At 36.6% G+C, this 10,680-nt stretch overlaps 1 protein-coding gene across 1 annotated transcript; it reads right to left on the reverse strand.

Moving 5' to 3' along the window:
- Positions 1–138: 138 nt before the first annotated feature.
- LOC138427238 (olfactory receptor 8B8-like) lies at positions 139–1,104 on the reverse strand. Its single transcript, XM_069566604.1, has one exon. It carries the CDS (start codon positions 1,102–1,104, stop codon positions 139–141), a length of 966 nt encoding a protein of 321 aa, XP_069422705.1.
- Between the last annotated feature and the right edge of the window lie 9,576 nt (positions 1,105–10,680).

Consider the following 10,680-nt stretch of genomic DNA (forward strand, 5'->3'; position numbering starts at 1 on the left):
ATTGTGAAAATGGAGATAAAAAGGCCTAAAAATAGGAAAAATTGGAGAAAAGAGTCAGATTTCCTTCCCCATGGTGAGAAATAGGATGAGAAAGCTGCCACTAAAATTATTAAAAATAAACACATGGAATCTCCTGTCTTATGACAGCTTGCACAGAGACATTGATTCTAATAAAAATTTTCCCCTCCCCAGGGTTTTTCTCAGAGCAAGTTTAACATCTTTGTTTCTCAAGCTGTAGGTTAAGGGGTTCATCATGGGAACCACATTGGTGTAAAAGACAGAAGAGATTTTCCCCACATGCATGGACCCAGCAGATGACGGTTTAAGATACATGATTGCCCCTGAACCAAAGAACAGAGAAACAGCAATTATGTGGGAACTGCAGGTGCTGAAGGCTTTGGACCTGCCCTCTGTAGAGCATATTTGGAGGATGTTGGAGAGGATGAGACCATAAGAGACAAAGATCGTGAGACTGGGCACAATGATATTGATGCCCACCACAATGAAAACTACCAGCTCATTCACGTAAGTACTTGTGCAGGAGAGCTGGAGCACAGGGAGGATGTCACACAAATAGTGGTCAATGGTGTTTGCATCGCAGAAGGTCAGTCTCAGCATGCATCCAGTGTGAGCCATGGCACCAGAAAATGCCATCAAGTAGGAACCAAGCATAAGGCTGGAACACATTTTAGGGGACATGGCAATGTTATACAAGAGTGGGTTACAGATGGCCACATACCGATCATAGGCCATTGATGTTAGCACATAGCATTCAGAAACAACAAAAAAACAGAAAAAGTAGAGCTGAGTCATGCATCCCATATAAGAGATCGTATTCTTCTTTGATAAAAAATCTACCAGCATTTTGGGTGTAAATACAGAAGAATAACACAGGTCTATGAAGGACAAGTTAAAGAGGAAAAAGTACATGGCGGTGTGTAGGTGTGAATTCAGCACAATTAGTGTTAACAAGCCAAAATTTCCCAACATAGTGACCATATACATTACTAGAAACAGGAAGAACAAGGGAAGTTGAAGATCTGGTTGGTCTGTTAACCCCACCAGAATGAATTCAGTCACAAAAGAACCATTTCCAGGAGCCATTCTTCGCTAAGGGAATCTGTTGACACAGGAGAAAAGGGTGACATTAGAGAACAACTCAGCCCTTCTGACAATATCTTATCCTACATGAAAGTGTATATACCGAGCATGTCTGAGACTAGCCAACCTGGACCCATAGAATCTGCCTTTATCATTATCATGATAGTGAGTGACATAGACATTCCCTTACTGGAGGCTTAAGATGTTAATTACACAAAGAACATCACAAATAGCCTACAGAGAGAAGGCAGTGCTGCCATATGCAAAATATGCCGGAAAAAACTAAAGTGAAAAGAGAGGAATGTGCCAGGACAGAATCTTCCTTCTCACATCTCATCATTTCTTCATTCACTTAAGCCCTCCCCTCACCAGTAAAATTAGAAGGCAGAGACCCTAGCTCCCTGGTGATGAATACGTTAGAGTAGTAATACATGGTGGAATGGAAACCACATTGTCTCCAAACAAAAACTAAGGGACAAAAGGCCAGAGGAGGTTAAGTTACTGCTCTATTTCACAGAATAAAATCCATAAATGTAGAAAAATGGGAGTTCATTCAGGGAGAAGGAACTTACTGACTGAGATACTGCATTTTTTGAGCCTCTTAACCTCTGAACACTCTTTGATCTCCCATGAACATACTCTCCTGACAGTTTCACTTAAATCTCAGGACTGCACACAACAGGAATGAAAGTGGCAGATCTGATACCCCTGGCCTTCCATCTCAAAACAGGACATACATTAAATCAACAAAATTCATAAACTCACCCTCTTTGGTGCTCTCCCTTGGTATTTACCCCTGTAGTCCTGGAAAGGCAGTTTCAGGTTTGAGGTTCCTTAAATTCTAAAAGGATGCAGCCCAGACTGAATTTCAGACATGCCCTGGAAATCTTTCTGACCTACATATATTAATTTCAGATTATGACTTTGAGTCTTCTCAAGAATCAGGAAAAAATTAACAGCATTGTTATCCGGTTTGCCACTTGATAAGACACAGAAGATTGAATGAGGTTTAATGATGTAGTGCTCTTGATTATAAACAGGGTGGAAGCTTACTCAGTCTCTTCTCAGGGAATAGAGTCTATGTGTGTGCAAAGAAATAAGGGAATTGGTTTTACACTCTGGACCATATTCTCTGTTTAGTTCTTTAGGGACTCAGTATTTGAATCCAGTTTACACATCACTCCAGGGACTGTACATCCCCCAAGGCAGAGGCAAAAGTAGACTCCCATCTTCCTATCATCTTCATTACTTTAGAAAAATCTATTTACAGATTCTTACTCTGTGTTTTTCTACATCCTAAATGGAAAACTTCCAGAGAGTGTTTATAGGTTTCTTCACATCTTCACTATAAATTTTGCAAAGACCCTAGTAACTAATTTCAGTTACTGTCTTTCATGGGTTATCTCAAAAATTTTTGTGACTTTCTCCTTTCTATTTTTATGATTAAAGTCCTACTGGAAATTTCTGAAGATCTAGCTGAGCCCTTAAATGTATTAAATTATTTCATTAACTGAGGTCATCAATTCCTTCTCATCATAGAAACTACTAGGGGATACAGAGTTAGGGTGTGGCTTAGAGTCCTACTGCCACACTTACTAACTTGAGCACAGTGCTTAAACTCCATGCCTCAGGTTCGTAATTTCTAAAATAGTGATGAGAATGATAGCATCTTTTTCATTGCATTGTCTTGATGATGAAATTAAAAACTGTACAAAAATCGGTTAGAATAGTCAAGTGGTATATAGTCAAACAGTATCAGCTGTCATTATATATGTTGTCAAAACTTCCAATAGGTCCTCTGTCATAACACTCACCAGGCATTTTCCCCTTTAATTCCTGTGTCCTCTTAGACACTATAAGTTCTATAAGGACAAACATGTCTTCTGTCTTATTACTTTTCTCACAGTGCTGTGTATAGTGCACAATACACAGTAGGCACTGCATAAATAACATAAATAAGCTACGTTGTTCTTTGGTGAAAGCCTCCTGAGTGTTTCTTACATTTCTCACATGCTCAGCATTAGGGTCTACAGCCACACTGACCTTAGGTTTTTATTGAATTACTGAACTACATGCTGAAATATGGTGATTCCAGCTGTTATTCTAGAATTTTCCACATACTCCCTCTTATTTCACTATGTACACAGCTGTTAGAATAAGTTCTGAAAGCACAGATCTGTTCCTTCCTAGTTTAAAATGTTCCATGATCTTAAGCTACCTAATGGGCAATTGAAACACTGTAATAAAGGCACACTGGAACACTGTAATAAAAACATAACTATCAAAACTATGATTAAGTTTTGCATAAAAGTAAAGAAAATCAAGTGAGATACTATACTAAATAGAGAAGTTTTCCTTCTTAGTCTGAAAGTACCAGGCTCTTTAACTCTTCACACTGCTCAGAATACGAGTGCCTCCAAATCACATCATCAAGATGGTTAAAAAAAAAAAAACAACAAAAAAACAGCAAATAGAATGAGAGAAATATGTTTGATAAGGACCTAGTATCCAAATGGGCTTCCCTGGTAGTTTAGTCCGTAAAGAATCTGTCTGCAGTTCAGGAGACCTGGATTGGATCCCTGGGTTAGGAAGATCCCCTCGAGAAGGGAATGGCAACTCACTCCAGTATTATTGCTTGGAAAATCCTACTGACAGAGGAGCCTGGTGGGCTACAGTCCATGGGGTTACAAGAATCAGACACAACTTAGTTACTAAACCACCACAGTATCCAAAATACTTTGGCAGGGAAATTCTTTACCTCTAGTGTAGCCTGGGAAGCACATTTTTTTTTTTTAAAAAGGAGACACAGGTTCAATGCTTGGGTCAGGAAGCTCCCCTGAAGGAGAAAATGGCATCTCCTTCAAATATTGTTGCCTGGAGAATCCCATGGACAGAGGAGCCTGGTAGGCTATAGTCTATGGGGTTGCAAAGAGTGGGACACAACTGAGCATGCATGCACATGTTTTTAGCATCCAAAATGCATAAACCACTCTTTCACTCAATAATAAAAAAATGCAAATAGTCCAAAGAATGCATAGTTCCATGGAATGAAATACAGAGTCCAGAAATAGATCCATATACATTAGAAACAATAATTTTAACAAAAAAACAAAGGCAATCTAAAGGAGAAATGACAGGCCTTTAATACAGTGAGGCAGAAATAATTAAATACACAAAAAGCAAACAAATATACAAAGAGATTCAATGTGTACCTCACAACATTAAAAAAATTGTCACAAAATGAATCATAGGTACTCATGTAAAATATAAAATTAAGAAGTTTAAAACAAAAAAAGGACAAGATAGTGACAGAGTGTCCACTGACAGACAAATGGATAAAGTTCGTATGGAGTACTGCAATGTCGCTCAGTCATAACAAAGAATGAAAGCTTGCCATTTATGTTAAGGATGCATCTAAGTGAAATAAGTCAGAGAAACACAATAATGTATGATCTCATATGTGAATTCTAAAACACAAAACAAAAATTAGACTCACACATACAGAGAACAAGTGAGCAGTTGCCAGAGGAGATGGTGTGGGGGATGAGAGAAATAGGTGAACGGAATTAAGAGGTGCAAACATCTAGTTATAAAATAAATGTCATGGGAATACACAGCATATGAAAAATGGTCAAAAAATTATAATAATTTTGTATGAGGACAGATGGTTGCCAGACTTGTCATGGTGATCATTTCATTATGTGTTTAAATATTGAATCACTATGTTGTACACCTGAAAATAATACAATATGTACATCAAGTATATTTCAACAAAACAAAACAGCAACAAAAAAAAATCTTAAAGAAGCCAAGTGTGAGAAGTGTTTTACCCATAAGGACAAAGATTAAAAAAAAAAAGAAAGAAATTGCCACAGCCATCAACATCAAGGCAAGATTATCCAGCAGCTAAATGATTATGATTCAGTGAAGGCACAGATGATGGTTAGCATTTGTTACAAATAAATTATTTTTAAAATGAAAAAAAAATAATTACAGAGAGACTCTCATTGGAAACCATGCAAAAAAAAAGAATGGAGTGAAATATTTAAAGTGTTGAAATGAAAAAATCACCAATCTGTGATTTTAAATTCAATAATATTATCCTTCAACTTGAAAGTGAAATGATGACATTCTCAGATAAACAAAATCTAAGAGAGTTTGATGTCAACAGAACTGCCTTGCAGGAAATACCAAAAGCAGTTTTTTAGGCAAAAGAAAAAGAATATAGGTCAGAAGCATGAACTGACATTTAAAAAAGAGCATCAGAGGGAAAAAATAGTCATAAAAAGTTTGTCTTATTCTTCTTAATTTATCTAATAGATAACTGTGTGTTTAAAATAACAGTAGCAACAATGCATTAGTAATTACAACATGGTTCTGTAAAATGAATAACATCAGTGTCATAGAAGCACAGAAGGAAATAAGTAGAAACTGTCCAAGCTCCCTGTACAACAGATGATGTCGAATAGAGTTATTTGAAAGTGGATTTGATTAAATTAAAACTTATTGTAAACTTTAGGATAACCAGTGTAAATATTTTAAAAGAAGGATAATCGATATATTAAGATAGGAGATAAAATGGAATAATAGGAAATGCTCAATTAAATCTGGAGAATAAGAAAACAAAGGGAAAGATAAAGAAACAAAGAACACAACATGTGCACAAGTAGAAAACACTTATAAACATATTAACTCAAGTTTATTAATACAGCTGGTCCCCGACTTAGGACGGTTTGATTTATGATTTTTCAACTTCACCATGGGCCTAAAATAAATACGGGTCAAAAGCCACAAGCTGCAGTTCCCCATCAATCATTTGACCATGACGGTAAACAGCCCATACTCTTTCAATTGCAAAGCCTTTCACTTTCGTACAGTATTCAACAAATTACATGAGGTATGTAACACTTTATTATAAATGGCATTTTTTCTTTGCATATTTTAACCAAGACAACATTCTAGCTTTATGTTAGATGATTTTGCCCAACTGTCGGTTAATGTAAGTATGCTGAATACATTGAAGGGAGGCTAGGCTAAGTCATGACATGACCCCAGAACCCTGTCGTGAGTTGAGAAAGCTCTGCAATCACGTTAAATGTATGTCGTATAGATACACCAAGGATTCTTCAACATCCACAAATCAATCAATGTAATTCACCACATTAACAAATTGAAAAATAAAATCCATATGATTATCTCAGTAGATGCAGAGAAAGCCTCTGACAAAATTCAACATCTATTTATGATAAAACTCTTCAGAAAGCAGGAATAGAAGGAACATACCTCAACATAATAAAAGCTATATATGACAAACCCACAACAAACATTATCCTCAATGGTGAAAAAATGAAAGCATTTCCTTTAAAGTCAGGAACAAGACAAGGGTGCCCACTTTCACCACTACTATTCAACATAGTTTTGGAAGTTTTGGCCACAGCAATCAGAGCAGAAAAAGAAATAAAAGGAATCCAAATTGGAATAGAAGAAGTAAAACTCTTACTGTTTGCAGATGACATGATCCTCTACATAGAAAACCCTAAAGACTCCACCAGAAAATTGCTAGAGCTAATCAATGAATATAGTAAAGTTGCAGGATATAAAATCAACACATAGAAATCCCTTGCATTCCTATACACGAATAATGAGAAAATAGAAAGAGAAATTAAGGAAACAATCCCATTCACCATCGCAACGAAAAGAATAAAATGCTTAGGAATATATCTACCTAAAGAAACTAAACACCTATATATAGAAAACTATAAAACACTGGTAAAAGAAATCAAAGAGGACACTAATAGATGGAGAAATATACCATGTTCATGGATCAGAAGAATCAATATAGTGAAAATGAGTATACTACCCAAAGCAATCTATAGATTCAATGCAATCCCTGTCAAACTACCAATGGTCTTTTTCACAGAGCTAGAACAAATAATTTCACAATTTGTATGGATATACAAAAAACTTCGAATAGTCAAAGCAATCTTGAGAAAGAAGAATGGAACTGGAGGAATCAACCTGCCTGACTTCAGGCTCTACTACAAAGCCACAGTCATCAAGACAGTATGGTACTGGCATAAAGACAGAAATATAGATCAATGGAACAAAATAGAAAGCCCAGAGATAAATCCATGCACCTATGGACACCTCATCTTTGACAAAGGAGGCAAGAATATACAATAGATTAAAGACAAACTCTTTAACATGTGGTGCTGGGAAAACTGGTCAACCACTTGTAAAAGAATGCAACTAGAACACTTTCTAACACCATACACAAAAATAAACTCAGTAGATTAAAGATCTAAACGTAAGACCAGAAACTATAAAACTTGTAGAGGAGAACATAGGCAAAACACTCTCCGACATACATCACAGCAGGATCTTCTATGACCCACCTCCCAGAGTAAAGGAAATAAAAGCAAAAATAAACAAATGGGACCTAATTAAAATTAAAAGCTTCTGCACAACAAAGGAAACTATAAGCAAGGTGAAAAGACAGCATTATGAATGGGAGAAAATAATAGCAAATGAAGCAACTGACAAACAACTAATTTAAAAAATATACAAGCAACACATGCAGCTCAACTCCAGAAAAATAAACGACCCAATCAAAAAATGGGCCAAAGAACTAAATAGACATTTCTCCAAAGAAGACATACAGATAGCTAACAAACACATGAAAAGATGCTCAACATCACTCATTATTAGAGAAATGCAAATCAAAACCACAATGAGGTACCATTGCATGCCAGTCAGAATGGCTGCAATCCAAATGTCTACAAGCAATAAATGCTGGAGAGGGTGTGGAGAAAAGGGAACCCTCTTACACTGTTGGTGGGAATGCAAACTAGTACAGCCACTATGGAGAACAGTGTGGAGATTCCTTAAAAAACTGCAAATAGAACTGCCTTATGACCCAGCAATCCCACTGCTGGGCATACACACTGAGGAAACCAGAATTGAAAGAGACACGTGTAACCCAATGTTCATCGCAGCACTGTCTATAATAGCCAGGACATGGAAGCAACCTCTAGGTTGCAGATGAATGGATAAGAAAGCAATGGTACATATACACAATGGAGTATTACTCAGCCATTAAAAAGAATACATTTGAATCAGTTATAATGAGGTGGATGAAGCTGGAGCCTATTATACAGAGTGAAGCAAGCCAGAAAGAAAAACACCAATACAGTATACTAATGCATATATATGCAGTTTAGAAAGATGGTAATGATAACCTTATATGAGAGACAACAAAAGAGACACAGATGTATAGAACAGTCTTTTGGACTCTGTGGGAGAGGGAGAAGGTGGGATGATTTGGGAGAATGGCATTGAAACATGTATAATATCATATATGAAATGAATAGCCAGTCCAGGTTCAATGCATGATACTGGATGCTTGGGGCTGGTACACTGAGATGGCCCAGAGGAATGGTACAGGGAGGGCGGAGGGAGGGGGGTTCAGAATGGGGAACACATGTATACCTGTGGGGGATTCATGTTGATGTATGGCAAAACCAATAAAATATTGTAAAATAAAAAAAAATAAAAATTCAAATACATTAAAAAAAAGACAGAAATTTTCATAGTGGATAATGAAAATAACACCATATATGCACTGTCTAGAAGAAATTCATTTTAAATGTAAAGATTTAAGTTAGGTGTAAAAGGATGGAGAAATACATACCATGGTAACACTCAGAAGAAAGCTGGAGTCACTATATCAAGTTCAGAAAACTTACATTAAGGACATAGGAAGCTTACCAGGGACATTTAATCTTTAATAAAGAAGAGGAATTACAGAATGTTAATAATTAAGCAGGCAGAAGCACTGTAAGGATCCAACTGAAATTGGGAGAAGGAATAGTATCCAACAACAGCCGTATGTATATTTTTCTCAATCTCACATGGAACAACGAACGGGTTTCTCTTTCAACCACAGCCTGGATGCTTGTGGTAGCTAAGAACAGCAGAAAGAGGAAAGAGGTTGCTGCAGCCTGCTGTCTCTGATACTGGCCTCCCTGTGCCTTCCCCCCAGGAAATCGGGGGCGGAGTGGAGCCTGCCTCCTCCATCTTGACCTTTCCAAGACTTGTCCTATGACCTGAATTCCAGGGAAATTTGCTCCGAAAGCACTAATTCTGCACAAGCATAAAACTATCCACTTCCTGACATCTTGATGAATATTATTTTTAATACAGTTTTGAAACTCAGTGAATTAAGGCAAAGACTCAAGTAAAGAGAGACTAGTATTTCAGTAAAAGTAAGTTTGTTAGGTACGGCTTTTTGACCATCAAATTTTATGTGACTATATTTAGCATTAAAAAGAGATGTTTATATTATGAGTCCAAACTCTTTTAAAAATATTTCATAGTGTTCAGTAAATAGTCCATCCATTAGTTTGTTAGGGTTATTATAAAGAAATACCATACTAGGTGGCTTAAAAAATAGGAATTTATTTGTCACAGTTCTAGATGCTTTAAATCCAGGATCAAGGTGTTGGCAGATTTGTTTTCTCCTTGGCTTGCAGATGGCCACTCTGTTCCAGTGTCCCCATGTGGATTTTCCCCTGTAAAGAATATTCTTATCTCTCTGTGTCCAATTTTCCTCTTCTCAGTTAGAATGTTTCCTTCTCAGAAAAATCCTTCCTGAACACCCAGTCTGAAGTAACCATAGTTACCTATTGTACCATCTCCTTAATTCAAGACTCTACATGGCATTTCCCATCTATACATGTGTATATGTTTATTTGCTCATAATTTGACTCCTCCAGCTTGCACCCCACCTCCACCTTCCCATAGACAATTAGCCTGATGAAAGCACAAACATTGCCTTGTTCACCATGGTATCTCTGCTGTTTAAAAACACAAACTGATACAGAACTCAGTTTCAATTTGTTGATTGAATAAACTATATTATTTGTACCTGATGTCCAGGGCATACCTAAAGAGAAACTTTTGAAATCTTTATTTAAAATTTTATTTCATTTTGTTTATTTTTTAAAGTTGGAGTATAAATGCTTTACAATGTTGTGTTAGTCTCTGCTGTACAATAACATGAATCAGCTATGTGTATACATATATTCCCTCCCTCTTGAGCCTGCCTCCAACCCTGTACCCTACCCCTTTAGGTTATCACAGAACATTAAGCTGAGCTCCCTGTGCTACACAGCAGCTTCCCACTAGCCATCTATTTTACACACAGTAGTGTGTATATATCAATGCTACTCTCTCTATTCTCCTTACCCTCTCCTTCCCTACTTCCCACGAAAAACCTGACAATCTTACCATTCCTTGATACATTATCATTCAACTTTCTCGATTTAAAACCTTATAGTCTCTGAAAATAAGCTGAACAATGACACAATGACTACTTCCCCTATTTTCTATGAAAGGATGAAGGGTTGATCCTCCTTTTCCATACAGTATTTTTTCTTATGAAGTGATTTATATAATGAACTTAATATATGCTATGATTTAAATCACTTACATTTCTACTTTAATTTCTCTGTTCTCCATGTCTTTATACATTGTGCATCCATACTAAGATGTGGCATCAATAAGTAACAAAATTTTAGT

Source organism: Ovis canadensis, chromosome 21, assembly GCF_042477335.2.
Source record: "Ovis canadensis isolate MfBH-ARS-UI-01 breed Bighorn chromosome 21, ARS-UI_OviCan_v2, whole genome shotgun sequence".
Classification (NCBI taxonomy): domain Eukaryota; kingdom Metazoa; phylum Chordata; class Mammalia; order Artiodactyla; family Bovidae; genus Ovis; species Ovis canadensis.

Excerpts from the sequence above, each read along its gene's own strand:
- LOC138427238 (XM_069566604.1), bottom strand. The coding sequence starts at position 1,104 with ATGGCTCCTGGAAATGGTTCTTTTGTGACTGAATTCATTCTGGTGGGG.